This window comes from Puma concolor, chromosome A1, assembly GCF_028749965.1.
Source record: "Puma concolor isolate L17-30 chromosome A1, mPumCon1.1.hap2, whole genome shotgun sequence".
NCBI classification, from domain to species: domain Eukaryota; kingdom Metazoa; phylum Chordata; class Mammalia; order Carnivora; family Felidae; genus Puma; species Puma concolor.
The window spans coordinates 222,257,601-222,274,337 of NC_141667.1; the positions used below are offsets into that span (position 1 = coordinate 222,257,601).

The following is a 16,737-nucleotide window of genomic DNA, read 5'->3' on the forward strand; positions in this document are numbered from 1 at the left end:
GCATTAGGCTCTGTGTTGACAGCTCAGTGCCTGGAGCTGCTTCAGATTCTGTGTCTCCCTCTCTCTTTGCATCTACCCCCACTCACACACTCTCTCTCTCAAAAATAAATAAACATTAAAAAAATTTTTTAAATAGTTTTTAACACATTTTTAGGGACTTTACTAAAATAAAAACATTTATGGCAGGAGAGATGAGATTTCAGAATTACTTCAGGTACAAGAAAAAACTCAAAAAATTCTGGATTGTCTTGATCAGTACAGATCACAAAGAGTTAAATAAACCATAATTATAGATCCTAAAGATTATCCTTATAAAAGGTAAAACCATTTACATTACAAAGAATGATCCAGAAAAATCACTAATACTAATCCACCTCTCAAAGGCTGAGGGGACTTCTGCATCAGCTTTTGAGAACTGACAAGTTGAAAGATAAGACCCTACCTAATCTGTAGCCACTTCAACACAGAGCTGAGATTACTCAGACATTCTCTTTCTACAGAAGCCCTTTCTGAACATTTGCCAAGAAGTTATAAAAGTAGTTGTCCTAGTTTGTCTTAAAAAGCTGGGAAAGTCATAAAAAGGCAAAACATTTTTTTAATGTTTATTTATTTTTGAAAGAGAGAGAGAGAGAGAGAGAGAGAGAGACAGAGCATGAGCGGGGGAGGGGCAGAGAGAGAGGGAGACACAGAATCCGAAGCAGGCTCCAGGCTCTGATGAGCTGTCAGCACAGAGCCCAATGCGGGGCTCAAACTCACGAACTGTGAGATCACAACCTGAGCCGATGTTGGACGCTTAACCAACTGGGCCACCCAGTAGCCCCAAGAAGGCAAAACTTTTATTGTCAAAAGCCACCATTTTATTTTTTACTGCAAGTATCTTCTCTAAAACGTTAGCCTCCAGGGCAATCACAACATTGATAAAGAGATGCAGAAACATTCTTCAGCATATAGAAATCTCAATATTTGAAAGATAATACTACTATTAGCACTTTCAAGGAAGAGAAAAATAACTACTACACTACCCTGGAATGTCATTCATCGCCAAGAAGGTACTGGCAGGATTTCTTCTGGCTACTTTATTGAGCAATATAGTTAGCCATGTGTTCCTGGAATCATAGTAAGAATAGTTTTCCATTGCAAAACAGTGCTAGGGAGGATCTTTGCAGGAAACTAAAAACAGAACGAAATTTTTTCAATAATTCTGATTTTGTGATTCTACCAAAACACCTGATACATCAGTACTAAACATAATGAATGGTACTGTAATTGGCCATTAGTACGTACACTTATCAACATCAAAGAATACTACTACGAGGCTAAGCAATACAGTTTTCTTGTGTATCAGAATTCAAAATTCTATCTAACTCACTCCTCAAAAGTGAAAATATTGTGAACCGATTTTATCAAATAGCTACACTTAAAAAGAAAAAAAAAAGAGGCAAAAAATACACACATACTCGTCCAACACAACAGTCACTAAGTCCTAAAGAGTTATTCAGAAGTACTACACTAGAAACACACTCATGACACGTCAGACAATAACCTGGACTTTCATTAAATGAAGCCAAAAGACAATTAAAGTCATGAAATAAGGTAAAACGATCATATACAGCTCAAGATTTTTGTCTGCAATACAAAACCGTTAGTCTCCTAACTCCTAACACACTGCTAAGTGATGAACTATCACAGAGGAAATGGTATCCCTATATGATTTTGACAAATAAGTTATAAGAAATTGGGTCATTCTGTCCTCAACAAACTTAGCCAGGTCAAGAGACAATATGACACCAAGTTTTTCTATTAACTATTTTCTAGGCTCAAAACAACTTTACACCAGGCTTCTTTATAATAATTTCAGATACAAGCTAAGAGTCACATCCTAATACTAAATCATCCACAAGACCCTTGAATTCAATGAAAATTTAAATGATGATAAAAATTCACAGTACACAGGGTTTAACACATACACAAAACAGGTCATATTAACACTCCCCTCCTTCTTTAGTGCTCCCACTTAGTATATATCTCTATTTAATAAAACTATTTAATGAGTAATCTCCCCCCATAAGACTGTAAACTTAAGAACCAAAGATCTACCCTGTTCATCTTTTGTATCCTCATTGCCTAGAAATGAATGCCCTGGTCATAAGAGTCTTCAATGAGCACTGAGTGAACAAGAACATAATGTCTACATCACAATTGTATAGAAAGGTGAAGTAGACAAACAGGAAATCAGGTAAACAGAAGATAAATTTTAGGACAAAACAAAAAAACAAATCAAATATAGAGGCAGGAGATATAACAGAAAAAAAGCACTGGTCTGGAGGGGCTGGGATGTCTTTGGAATTTATACATCAATTCTAATCCAGATTTTGGCAATGAAAAATGTTATAACCTTGAGCAAATCACTTTGTCTCCCTGGATCTCAATATCCTCATTTGTAAAATAAAAAGACTACACGAGCTCTAAGTCGTCTTATAAGCCATAAGGATGATTTTAAAGCAGCAGAAACACGTATTCCTGAAAAATAACATCAACAGATCAAATATAATACCCCATGTGAGATAGTATAACTCTTTTGAGCAGAGGTTATCAGTCAGGTGGGACGCACAACTCCATAAATAGTAACAGGTCACATCAATAGCAGCCACAGGCAATCAAAAATTATATATACACAAGTGTAGAAATCACTGATATATTCACTCATTCAATAAATCTAAAAAAGAATCAAGTTTTGCCAAAAGCAAAGGTTCAGAGATCTGAAGAGGAAGAGACAAAAGACAAAATTCTGTTTCTCATTGTCTAGTAGAAATTATGACAACATAGATCACATGTAGCACGCATGTGCACACGTGCATGCGCGCTCACAGACACACACACACACACACACACACACACGCAAACAAAAAGCATCTTTATACTTTTTATTAATTGAAAGACACCTTAAAATGAAACACATAATTTAATTACTTGGGCTAGAACAGACCAACATTTCCCAATATTTTAGCAAAAATTACATTTCAACTATATGCACACTAGGGTACATTCTCTCTGCCCCACAAGAGGAGTCTTGTTGAGACATTAAGAACCAAATGTGCAAAGGATCAAAAACATTCCTAACCTTGAAAACCAAAACAAGGGGCGCCTGGGTGGCGCAGTCGGTTAAGCGTCCGACTTCAGCCAGGTCGCGATCTCGCGGTCCGTGAGTTCGAGCCCCGCGTCAGGCTCTGGGCTGATGGCTCAGAGCCTGGAGCCTGTTTCCGATTCTGTGTCTCCCTCTCTCTCTGCCCCTCCCCCGTTCATGCTCTGTCTCTCTCTGTCCCAAAAATAAATAAACGTTGAAAAAGAAAAATTAAAAAAAAAAAAAAAAAAGAAAACCAAAACAACTCACAGACCTATGTTCCAACTACATTAGCAAAATAAACCTTTGCCTTAAAACAAATGAATCTTCTGCCTCTGATAAATAATAGTAATTTTCATCTTGAGGACTACCAAACTCATACCATAGTATCTATAATCAATATTTTTTAATATAAACTCTGTTCACAGTACTAGGCTAACTATCATAGAAGCTACAAGAGAACTAAAATGGAAGATGCTTGCCCACAAGAAAATCTTCCCAATCTTACTTGCCAGGTAGTTTTAGATTACTGTAAGCACACAGTCCCATTTCTCCAATATCCCTCCCAAAAACCTGGGAAGAAAGATGAGCAATTCTAATATCCATTTATACTTCAAAATATGTTTAAAAGTTAAAGGAGGTCCTACAAAACAAATATTATAAACATGACGAATCCAGTTATATAGGAACAAAACATATTGTACCCCAAAGGACATTTCTACAAAGGCAGCAAGACAGAGCATCCTGAATGAATAATCTTACATGTAGGAATATTTTACAAAAAATAGAAATATTTTGTCAGCCATCACAACTATAAATCAAAATCATTAAAGAAGGAAACAAACAAACCACCAGAAGACTTAATTGATATAAAATAAAGTTGAAGAAATTACTATGGGTTCTAATAATAATACCTCTGATTTGTGGGGCGCCTGGGTGGCGCAGTCGGTTAAGCGTCCGACTTCAGCCAGGTCACGATCTCGCGGTCTGTGAGTTCGAGCCCCGCGTCAGGCTCTGGGCTGATGGCTCGGAGCCTGGAGCCTGTTTCCAATTCTGTGTCTCCCTCTCTCTCTGCCCCTCCCCCGTTCATGCTCTGTCTCTCTCTGTCCCCAAAATAAATAAACGTTGAAAAAAAAAAAAAAAAAAATTAAAAAAAAAAAAAAAATAATACCTCTGATTTGATTATTGATACCTAAATCTTCCTCTCAAATTTTTCAAAAGGAGAGTAAAGTGGGAAAAATCAACTTCAAAGTTTCAAATTTAAAGTTAAGCAACATTTCTACTCCTTGTTCATATATATAATTAATATCCACCTGGGTCCTGATAGTGGCAGGACATAATTGGCTATGCATGTCAACCTAGTTCAAGAAAGTCCAAAAACCCACTAGGTTCAGCTATGTAGCATTCCAATGCTACTAATTATGTATAGACTATAAGTTATTTCATATGAATTTTAATCTGTCTAAAATTTTCAGTTCTATCTCTATGAATTATATCCTAAATTCCCTTTAACATTAACTGCTCAAACAAAACAATTCTGGTTCTCTTCCACACAACTCAAGATCAGGCAAAGACAACTCTACTGGTTCCATTGTTTCATGATAGAATACTACACTCATTGCTTTACAGCCTAGCAAGCACTTTGACCTATATTATTTCATTTCAGTCTTCCAACAAAACTATGATGTAAGGCAAGAATTGCCAACTTATTTCATGGACAAGGAAAGCATATTGGAGAAGTTAGGTAACTGGTACAAAGTTCACTGCTAGAAAGTAACCGAACAAAGACCAGAACGCACGCATCCTGACTCCGTGTCCAAGTGACATTCCACAACATCACATGAATGAAAGTATTTCTAAAAATTACTAAACTTAAAAACTATACTCTTCTTACTTAATTAAGCCCTTTGTAAATACAAGAATTAAGATTCTAAAGCAAATGCAAACAGTAAAAAAAAAAAAAAGTAGTCTAAAACACCTCCCATCTATATCAATATATTCTGAAAAACAAATACAGTTGCTCCTTGAACACAAATTTGAACTGCAAACATCCACTTGTATACAGATTTTTCTCAATAAACACAGTACAGCACTATAAATGTATTTTGTCTTCCTTATGATTTTCCTAATAACATTTCTTTTCTCTAGCTTACTTTATTATTAAGAATACAGTATATAACGCATATAACATATAAAATATGGATTAATCGACTGTTTATGTTATTGGTAAAGCTTCCCATGAACAGCAGACTATGAATAGTTAAGTTTTGGGGCAGTCAAAAGCTATACACAAATTTTTAACTACAAGGGAGTCGACAATCCGAACCCCCACACAGTTCAAGGGTCAACTGTATCAAATACTACAGTAAAAACAGCTTAAAGTTAAAATAAGTCTATTGTAGCCACTCTATCATACCACACGCAACCAATTCTGCATAAAGAATGCTAGCAGAGAATAGGTGAGGCTAGCTTTAAGTCATGACTTGAATAAAAGTGTCTAAAAACCTTCAGTTTTCCTAGTCTTAAACTCCTCTTGGCTTTGCTCTAGTCTAGTCTAGAAGTCTCCACAGTAGAGTGCACGTGACAATCCACTGAGATATGGAAGAAATTATCAGCGTGCTGTGCCTATTTTTTTTCAACCTGAAAATAAGATTTCATTTTCACTAAATTTACTGTATGAACTGACACTGTCACCCTCACATAAACTCAAAAATACACGTGGAGTTGGAGAATGGGGGGAGGCTCAAAGTTTTTCACAGAAATTCCTATTCAAGAAAATCTGGAGATCACTGCTATGAACAGAGAAGGTAGATAAGTCCTAGGAGACAAGTGACTCTAGACCGCATCAAATAATCAAACCTATTTAAGGTGTTCAGTACCCTACAGTACATATACAAATAATAATTTTTCAACTGCAATTGCATAATCTATGCTGATAGGAATATAACTTACCTCATCCTGGACTCCACTGTTAGTAGTCAGCTTGCTCCCATCAGTAATTGTAATAATTATTGCTGGCTCCAAAAAAAAAGGGTTTCGTCCCTAAAGTCAAAAACACATTAATTACATTAAGGTCTAGACATCAGCTTAATTTTTCTGAGTAAAAAGCCAATTCTTAGAACACTGTATAAATCCACTTTTCTTGTTATTAAGTTTTATATACTGTATATACCTTTTGTACATTAAAAAAAGGTTCAGAAAGAAACATGCACTAAACAGAAGTTAACCTTAAAGAAATGGGATTAGGTAGAGGAAAAGTTAGACTTTTCACTTCTTTCTACATTTTTCTATCATTTTAATTTTTTACAGTGAGCATTTATACTTAAATAACTAAAAGTACTTAATTTTTTAAAAGGAACTCTATAGCTCAATTCTAATAATCTTATTTAGATATTCAAAATTAAAAGACAGTATTTTTCTGAAAAACTTGTTAAAGAGAAAGGCAACATAGTACATGAAGATAACAATGCAATGTAATTTATGCCTGTAAGCAAAACATCTAACCAAGTGACTGGATATATGCATGGAAGAGCTCTAAAATCTGGTTCCATGGGAACACAAGGGCTACTCTAAGGTTAGTGAAATTTAATGATAGCCCAATATGAAAAATTAAGAAGGATGGTTACTTAAATTGCTCGGCAAGAGAAGGTACAAAAACAACAGTGACAGAGGCAATGGAAGACAAGTGACACAAAACTCTCAAATGCTCCATATATAAAGTGAAAGAACTTCGGTAACTTCCACTCAAATCTCTGGCCAAGTTACTCAGTATGATCATCAATTTTAAGGGACACATTCTATGAGGGAATCAGATAAACATAAACTTATCTTTTACATATAAATGGCTCTCATTTAAGATATTAAGGCACATTTAAGACAAAATTATGACCAAAGGCTAGAATTTCAAGACAGTAAACCTTGTGTTTGAAAATTATCAAATTCTCTGCCATTAACACATTCAAGAAAGGATGGAATGAAGTTTTGCTGGATATGATGCAGAACAGCATATGACAAATTTTTTTTTTTTAATTTTTTTTTTTTTTTTAACATTTATTTATTTTTTTGGGACAGAGAGAGACAGAGCATGAACGGGGGAGGGGCAGAGAGAGAGGGAGACACAGAATCAGAAACAGGCTCCAGGCTCTGAGCCATCAGCCCAGAGCCCGACGCGGGGCTCGAACTCACGGACCGCGAGATCGTGACCTGGCTGAAGTCGGACGCTTAACCGACTGCGCCACCCAGGCGCCCCAACATATGACAAATTTTAATGTGTATATGAATCACTTTGATCTTGATAAAATGCATGTTCTAATTCAGTAGGTCTGGTTCAGTAGGTTCCACATTTTTTTTTCTAGTGTTTGTTTATATTTGAGAGACAGAGCGTGAGCAGGGGAGGGGCAGAGAGAGACAAGAATCTGAAGCAGAATCTGTTCTGTCAGCACAGAGCCCAACACAGGGCTCCAACACTCGAACCGAGATATCATGATCCGAGCCGAAGTCAGACGCTTAACCGGTACCAGGCACCCCTAAGGTTCCACATTTCTAACAAGACTGCAATGTAGGAGATGCTAATGTCCACAAACCATATTTGGAATAGCAAGGATGTAGAAGGGTTATATGCATGTAATATTCTATAGTTCAATAAACTTCCCTTACACTTACATAGCTCTCAGTCACTAGCATATTACAGCACATACTCTATTTGTTAAATGTATTTACAAACACTTCACATACACTGTGATTTTAACTGATCTTCATAAAGTGGGAAGGGGAGATTTGGCAGTTTAAATTTCTTGATCAAGTCATACAACTTGCAGGTGGTATATACATTTTTCAAACAGGTGTCCAGGAAATAATGATTCCAAATGGGGAAAGCAACCTCTGGTCAAATTAAAATATGTTGGCTATAACTTTTAGAAGATTTCGAGTGCACAGAAGCATCCAAATGTTACAGAAGACTTGCAGGGGATTAAAAAAACAAACAAACATGAATTTACCTTCCCTTCCTTCTCCACAACATTCATGGTAAGTGGAATACATTTGGAGAAACATTACACTATCCTACCTGTCACAGCATTCACCCCCAACATAAATAATAAATTCTAATAATGTAAGTCTTCTCATAGATCTATAAACAGGCCATGTTCATTGTCACTGCTGAACTTCACCTGGTTCCCTCTCGTAGAATGTCTTCCCTTTTCCCTGCCCACAACCCACTCAATTCCGAATTTTTCTTTAAGGCCCAGTTTAAGTCCTCTTCTTCCGTGAAGCCTTCCCTGATTAGTCTGCCCTTAAATAATTTATTGTTCTCCCTCTCCAAATTCTAATAGTGGCAATTTTCAAACTTAATAAAAATATAGATACATAGAATGTTTCTTCAAATAAAACTGGATTTGGAGTGGTGTCACGGAGTACATTTTGTCTCTTTTTTTTAAGTACATTCCATGCCCAATGTGGAGACTAACACAGGGTTTGAACTCACAACCCTGAGATCAAGGCCTGAGCTGAGATCAAGAGTCAAATGTTTAACCAACTGAGCCACCCAGGCGTCCCCATGGAGTACATTTTGAATACTACTTCCCTGCATTTAACCTCTCTCCTTCTCAAATTATTTTTAATTTAAATATACAACACCTTGCACAATAATGTGAATATACTTAACACTACTAAATTCCACACTTAAAAATGGTTAAGATGGTAAATTGTTATGTGTATTTACTATAGTTTTTTTAAAAATACACCGTCTTGTATTGTTCACCATTGCTTCCTGATTCTGAGTAAACTGAAGTCAAGGAGCATGTCATTATTTCTTCCTCAGCACTGAGCACAAAATATTTAAGCACTGGGCACTTAAAATACTCATTGATTCACTGACTGAGGTTTAATACAAACCTGCCCAAGTTCATGGAACCATTGAGAATTTTTCAAACTTCAACAAGCTTTGAAAGAAGATATAGATACTTTACCTATATCTCAATATAAATGAGTGCTTCCCTAGCTTAACACATAACAACTCATGAATTTGCTAGGATACAAGGGTACACTGCCTCTGTCCTGTGTCAGTCTAGCCATCCGCTCTCCATTTACTCATGTTTGTCACTCAAATGTTTACTGAGTGGCTGCCATATGACAAGCAGGTGCCTGATAATCCAATCTCACCAATAATAAATGTACCTATGTACATAGAACTCTCTTCTCCTGGTCTCTACAAATACCACGATAGATCAAAAATTGGCAAAGGGAGATAAAGAAGGCCAAGATATCCTGATAGCTTCAGAATTATTTTATCTTGCTTCTACCCTTAACCTACAACTATGTGGACCAAATAATTGGAACAGTGCTTCTGTAGCACCTCTGCACCTAACTCAAATTTTCTTCTATATTTTCTGAATGAAAGTCTGACATCAATTTTTATTCCTGTATAAGCACACTGAGAATTATCCTTCAGAGGCCAGTCGGTTACATTTGTAATTAAAGAACAACGATCTATGACGTATTGAACTTTATGAATGGTGATATGCATCCAAAAACCAGTACATACTTTAAGGACCATCATATCTAAAAATCAAGTTAAAATGTATTATAATTCAGCAAAGCCTTTGAGTTAAAATGTAAGCTAAATTAAAACATCAAAATATAAGTGACTCTTTCCTTGATAACCAACTTTTAGTTGAAACTTTACTGGAGTCATACACATAGTACTCTCCATAGCGACTATACCTGAAATTACTAATAATCAGGTACTTGATAATAACAATAAAACAGTCACATGATCTCATTTAACCCTAAAAACATGGTACAGTAAAATATTCACAAGATTAAATAATATAATCCAAAGTTATCCAGCTGGTAACTAGCAAAGCCAGAACCTTATTCCAGTTCTAAATATCATGGTCTTTCCACAGCATCTAAAAGTCCTGTTGGTAGCAACTAAATCCTCTTGCATACAGTTCTACACGAACCTAGACTGTGCCATGTTCACAGAATAATGAATAGCGTTACAATCAGTTTGGTTTTATTTAATATATTCTATCTACAGCAAAATTAACTACAGTGGAGCTATTCCTTTACTTGGTTTCCTGTTGTTTTGTGATTTCTCACCCACAAAAAAAAAAATTTTTTTTTTTTAGAGAGAGAGAGAGACACCAAGAGACCATGAGCCGGGGATAGGAGCAGAGGGTAATTAAGAGAGAAAAGAGAGAATCACAAGTAGTCTCCACACTTAGCACAGAGCCTGATTCCACAACCCTGGGATCATGACCTGAGCCAAAACCAAGAGTCAGACACTCAACTGACTGAGCCACCCTGGTACCCCTAAATTTTCTATATATAAATCAATATACCTCTCCCCAACAAAAACACACTGCAACAAAATACAATGTAAACAAAATGGAATGTTTACTTTTGAAAACAAACGTCAACCAACTTTCAGACAGCATAGGTACAAACTCAAGGTAAAACAATACTAAGATCTTTAATGACTTTAAATTTTGGAAAATTGAGATAAAGATCAAAGGTAGAAAAAAGTAAAGAAAAATATGACCATCCTCATTTCACGTATTTAATTATTTAACCCTAACATGGCTAATTATTTAATTATTTAATAAAATAAATTATTTAATAAAATAATTATTTAACCCTAACATGGCTAAGATCCCTTCAAGAATCACACTAAAAAAGACAATAGGATTAGTCATGATAAAAATTAGAATAATAATGACTTACTGCACATATATACAAGAGGACAGTTTTTATTTCTTCAGGAACAAATTATCCCTACCTCTATATAGAAATATAAATGTTAGAATAAATTTATTTAAGCATAAATTTCTAAATCACCTGCAACAAATGATCAGATGATGTTGCTCCAAGACAGTTTTCTTCTATACAGTTTACACTGCTCCTCCCCCGCCTGTGAAAGTGCATTTATGCTTGGCAGAAGCACAGGAAATAACTGGCATCTTTCTCACACATTTTTACCCAGTAAATTAAAGCACATTTCTGGTTGTCTACCAGTATCATGAGACAATTTTCATGTGTTACAAAAAATAATTTAACATTTCAAAGGTCAAAAGTTGTGACTTCTAATGTCATTAACTATCTGTTGCCAAGCCAATGCAGTTCAGTAATTCCCAAATCTTTACGTTTTTATTCCTTGTATGTTTATGAAGTCACTCAATTTGGGGACAGTCCATATTAGAATAGACCACAAAATTCACCTTGGTCATAAAGTTATAAATAGCTTTTACCTTAGTTACAAGATCTCCAAAAAAATAGTAATATTAGGTTCTGCTACATCAAAGGCAACCAGTAGAGGGACTAAAAGTTTACTTTTGCCATTAGCAGAATTAAAATCAGATGGTTCTCTCAGAGCTGTACTTCTTGGTGCAAAGAAATCTAAATATGTCCCTAAAGGATAGAGTGCAAGGTATAATATTCTACCTATTTACTAATGGAAATCTTCTCATTTAGAAAATTTATTAAAAAAAAAAAAAACAACCGATTTTACTACTGGTCAAAAACCTCAGGTAAAAATTCTGCTAAAGATAACATAAAACGCAAATGTTAAGTTCTTGCAATAATTTAATATTACCATGGGGTTAGCCAAAACAATGAAATTAAGGCATAAAATCTCAATAAGAAAACTTAAAGAGTTAAATTAAGTAATCTTGGAGCACCTGGGTGGCTCAGTAAAAGTGTCCAACTTCGGCCCCCTTCGTGGGTTCAAGCCCCGCATCAGGCTCTGTGCTGAATGCTTGCTCAGAGCCCGGAGCCTACTTCAGATTCTGTGTCTCCTCTCTCTGCCCTTCCTCCACTCACACTCTGTCTCACTCTGTCCCTCAGAAATAAATAAATGAAAAAAATAATAATAAAGTAATCTTACCCACTAGAACCCATTTCATTTTTGCAAAAAAAAAGTTTTTGAAAATTTTAAAACATTTTCCAAAAAAATTTTTTTGAAAATATAAAAGGCTAAATTTCCCTCAAATACAAACTAACCCGGTTCTCAGAATCAGAATTTTTAATTTTACCCAATAAATTTAAAATGTAGTGGGGGGGGGCTGGAAGAGATACAGGAATTTTACTGTACCCTTAAATAAGTCTTAACTATTATCTTCCAAAGCAAAAGCAAGGCACCCCTGTCTTCAGTAAAACTTTCATTGGCTATCTCTGCTATGGTACCAAAGGACTCATTTTCTCCCCGTGCACCATGCTCCATGTTATCAGTCCTTGGAACAACCTCATAAGGACAGCCATGGCAAAGCTACTCTTCCCATGGATTAAAGGGGCTACTGAAGAGAAAATGTGCACCAAATGTCAGCCCACCAGCTCTCCTGTGATGGCATTTTCAGCTACTTACACCTACTATTGTCTAGTTATTTTGCCATATGCCCAGAAAGGTACAGTCAAAAGAAATCAACCAAAGAGATGTTAAGATGTATAACGCCTTACACATATAGGCTAAAAGCATATTCCCTAGCAAGAAAATCAGAAACTTCCAGAAACAGACTGTGCTTTTTCAACCTAAAACTTCCTTTTCAAGTTAAGTAATAGCAACAACAGCAACTATGTTAAGAGGAGGAAAGAATCGCCGTGAGAAGTAAGTACTGCATTAGTAATGGTTCTCATGCATATGCCACTGGACAAGTACTCAGTAGGACAGCTATTAAAAATTTTTATTTAACGGTTAAGTTGCTAAACTAGATGTTTAGGTCCCCTATTTACATCTTTGTAAAATCTACATAAATAAGAACATAAAGCTGGCATTATCAATCCTATTTTCCTCTACTACCATATCTAAAAAAGAGGTAACAATGTATGTTCCTCTAAAATATGACCAACTACTTCATTCTCATTTAGAAATGCTAACACTCCCTTTATAATCTGTCAAAATTCAGATTCTATAGAGAAAATATAAAACACAGAAATATTAATATTATTGTTCTGTGTTAGATATAGATGTCATCTACTTCATAATATTCATCTCCTTTAAACTTATTTCTAAAAGAAAAATATCTTAGGATGCAATTCACTTCCAAAGACTTGTCATAATACTGATAATAAACACAATTACAACTACATAGAAATGAGAAAAGCAGCTTTTAATACATACTTTGCAAATACAAGTCAACTAGTATATATAACATTTAGTTCAGTATTGCTCAACTTCAGGCAACTGCATACCACAACCAGAATTTTGTCAATATCTGCTTATTACCTGTACTAATATTTATGTACTCAATATTTCCCTTGAAGTCAGTTATTTTATTTTTGCCTCAAACTATATCAATAAGATCTATGAAATCACAGTTTTGATGTGCTAATTATATCTTCTATTCAATAATTCACTGTCGTTAATACAGTTTTGCTTCTTTTAAAGGGTGGGAGGTTCGTTATATTACAGGAATGAATCACAACTGGTTAATTAAACATTCCAAACAAAATATATTAATTACTTAAGTCAATAAAGGCCTGACAGCCTTATATTTAAATCAATATTCCAAGGCCAGAATTACAAGTTTTATGTTTGTTTTAGAATTTAAGATTATTACTTTTATAGTTATGATCTCAAGTGGTATGGCAAAAATGAGTCTTTTGATAAAAAAAAAAACTCTAAAATATTCATCTTAGGAAATTAGTGCTTATAAAAAAAAATAGCACCTCTGAATATATAGAAAAGATCTCTGAAAGGGGAGCCTGGGTGGCTCAGTTGGTTGAGTGTCCCACTCTTGATTTCAGCTCAGGTCATGATCCCAGGGTCATGGAATAGAGCCCCACATCAGGTTCCACGCTGACCATGGAGCCTGCTTAAGATTCTCTCCCTCTCCCTCTCTCTCTCTCTTCCCCCCACCCCTGCACTTCCCCCACTCTCTCTAAAAATAATAATTTTTTTAAAAGATTAAAAAAAAAAAAAAAGATCTCTGAAAGATACATTACAAACTGATTAACCATGGCTGCCTCTGAACAATGGAAGTGAGCAACTGTGTAACTTTCTATAATGCTTGAACTTTTTAACCATGTGCATTTATTACACATTCAAAACAAGTAGTCAAAATTAAAATGTGCTTAGTATCTAAAAATAAACCTTTAAAAATCTGCTAGTGTATGAAAACCTAGCATCTTAGAATAAATTAAGGTCTATAACTACAGAAAAACATCAAAATTAAACAATTAAAATTCCACATTAAAATATATATTCTTTTAGTTTCAAGTAATTCCATTATACAGTTGTGTACAAATATAGTTCCTTTACCTAACCATACAATTCCTTATGTTAAAAATATTAGCATCATTAAAAACAGATGGAATAAGACTTAAGAAAAAGCCAGGGGAATCCCATATATTTATTTTAATATAACGACCAAAAGCAATATCCTAGAATTTGATTCAATTAATAAACCAAACAGTAATCATGTAAGAAATACTATAGGAGCGCCTTGGTGGCTCAGTCGGTGATCTCGCGGTTCATGGGATTGAGCCCCAGGTCAGCTCTGCACTGACAGCAGAGCCTGCTTGGGATTCTCTCTCTGCCTCTCCCCCATCATGCTCTCTTTTTCTCAAAAATAAACAAACACAGGGGAAAAAAAGAAATACTGTAACAACTGAAGAACAGTTTGACTTTAGGACAAAAATGTTAAGGAAACTCCATAACATACAGGGCTAAGAAATACTGCATCAAAAACCAGTAATATAAATTCAATAGGTCTAAAATATTAAATATTTAATAACTTCACAGAATTTGAGTTTTACATTTGAACTGGAATCTAAAATTTAAATAAGATTATTCTACAAATAAATAACTGGTTTTCGTAATATTTAAACAGTAATAGCAGTAAAAAAAAAAAAAATTGGGGGGTACCTGTGTGGTTCAGTAGGTTAAGTGTCCAACTCTTGACATTGGGTCAGGTCATGATCTCACAGTCATGATCAAGCCCTGCATCAGGCTCTGTGCTGAGCATGGATGAGCTCATGTGCTGCTTGGGATTCCCTCTCCCTCCCTCTCTCTGACCCTCACCCTGCTTCTTCTCATTCTCAAAATAAATGAACTTAAAAAAAAATACTAACATTCTAGATTAAAAAAACCTAATATGCTCATTATATTAAATGGACCAGGTAATATTAATTTGGGAAAAAATTCCAGCAAAGAATGTAATAGTAAACATGTTGCAAACATGGCAGAAAAAAAAAAAAAAAGCCAGGATGAAAACCTATTTTCAAAGACAGATGAAGTTATATATAGCAATAATGCTGAAAATTAATTTGACATCAATAAATCACACAGACCTCCCTATACTATCCAGACCAATCATCTCCTTGAGGTGTTGATTACCACCAAATGTATAGATATTACCTTTGCAAAAGTCTGGTTAAATCATGTCTTTAACTATTAAGAGCTATTTTTTCCTAAACATCCACACACATGTTCACAAAAAAATCATTCACACACACATCATCTCTCCTACACAGAAGATGGAATTCAACCACAGCATTCTATGTAAGTATCTTCATGACTACAACTGAAAATGAGAAGGAACTGCCTAATAAATGTTTCATGTCAGTAAAGTTAGCAATAAAGCATTAAATTTAATAAAGCAAAAAAAATTCATGATAAGCACTTGGAAAAATTGACAGTCTATTTTTTCCCATGTGCTATAGCTGAAGGCCAACTGAAAATAATTTAATTGGATAAATCATAATTCGAGATTAGTTTTAAGGGGCTCTGCTTTGTAAAAAAAAAAAACATGAATTTTCACTTTTTAGGAAAGAAACGATGGTAACCCAATTTCAGAAGTTTTAGAAGGAACTATTAAAATTTCTCCAAATCCATTACAAAAGGTATTTGTACTCTGTACTCCCTAGGCTCTGACTCAAACATTTACTGATGCTTAGTACTAAGTCCCTTCCCAAGTGTTTATAGATTTAAAATTTTCAAAATAGGTGACATGTTTAGGAAACGAGAAACTAACCACATAATACTTGGGCCTTTTGCCAAGGAAAGTATATAAGCCCTTCTAACTATACATACAAATCCACAAAGGTTTTACCTTAGAAATGAACCTCATGAAAAAGCAGAGGTCATATGAATGACTGGATAGTTGTCACACGTTTTTGATAGTTGCTCTAAGCTCATTAAAATGGAAGCTCTAAGAATGACTCTTTTTTTTATTACATTAAGAGTTACATTCAATATAATGTTGTTTGAGATTAGACATTGTCCCTTCTGGATTAACAATAAAATTTACATATAAAGACCTTTAAAAAATTTTTTTAATATTTATTCATTTTTTGAGAGAGAGGGAGAGAGAAAGAGCACATGTGCACGTTAGTGGGCGAAGGGGAGAGAGAGGAGACAACAGACTCTGAAGCAGGCTCCAGACTCTGAGCTGTCAGCACAAAGCCCAACACGGGGCTCGAACCCACGAACCCACAAGATCACGACCTGAGTTGACACTTAATCAAGTCTGACACTTAATCAAGTGAGCCACCAGGCACTCCAACATATAAAGACTTTTTACTCTATTATCTGATTTAGGCCCAATTTTCTGAATGCAATTTCTTGGTTTTTCTAACTTGCTGCTTTGAGAAATGGATTGACAACTAAAACTGTACAACAA

General features: G+C 35.1%; 1 protein-coding gene across 1 annotated transcript in view; it reads right to left on the bottom strand.

Annotated features, from left to right (window-relative positions):
• The window catches only part of INTS6 (integrator complex subunit 6), a 91,538-nt gene that overhangs the window by 63,247 nt on the left and 11,554 nt on the right, over positions 1-16,737 (bottom strand). Inside the window, exon 4 of the mRNA XM_086712678.1 lies at positions 6,074-6,163. Coding sequence (XP_086568804.1) covers positions 6,074-6,163 — 90 coding nt within the window. The remainder of the gene's footprint in view (positions 1-6,073; positions 6,164-16,737) is intronic.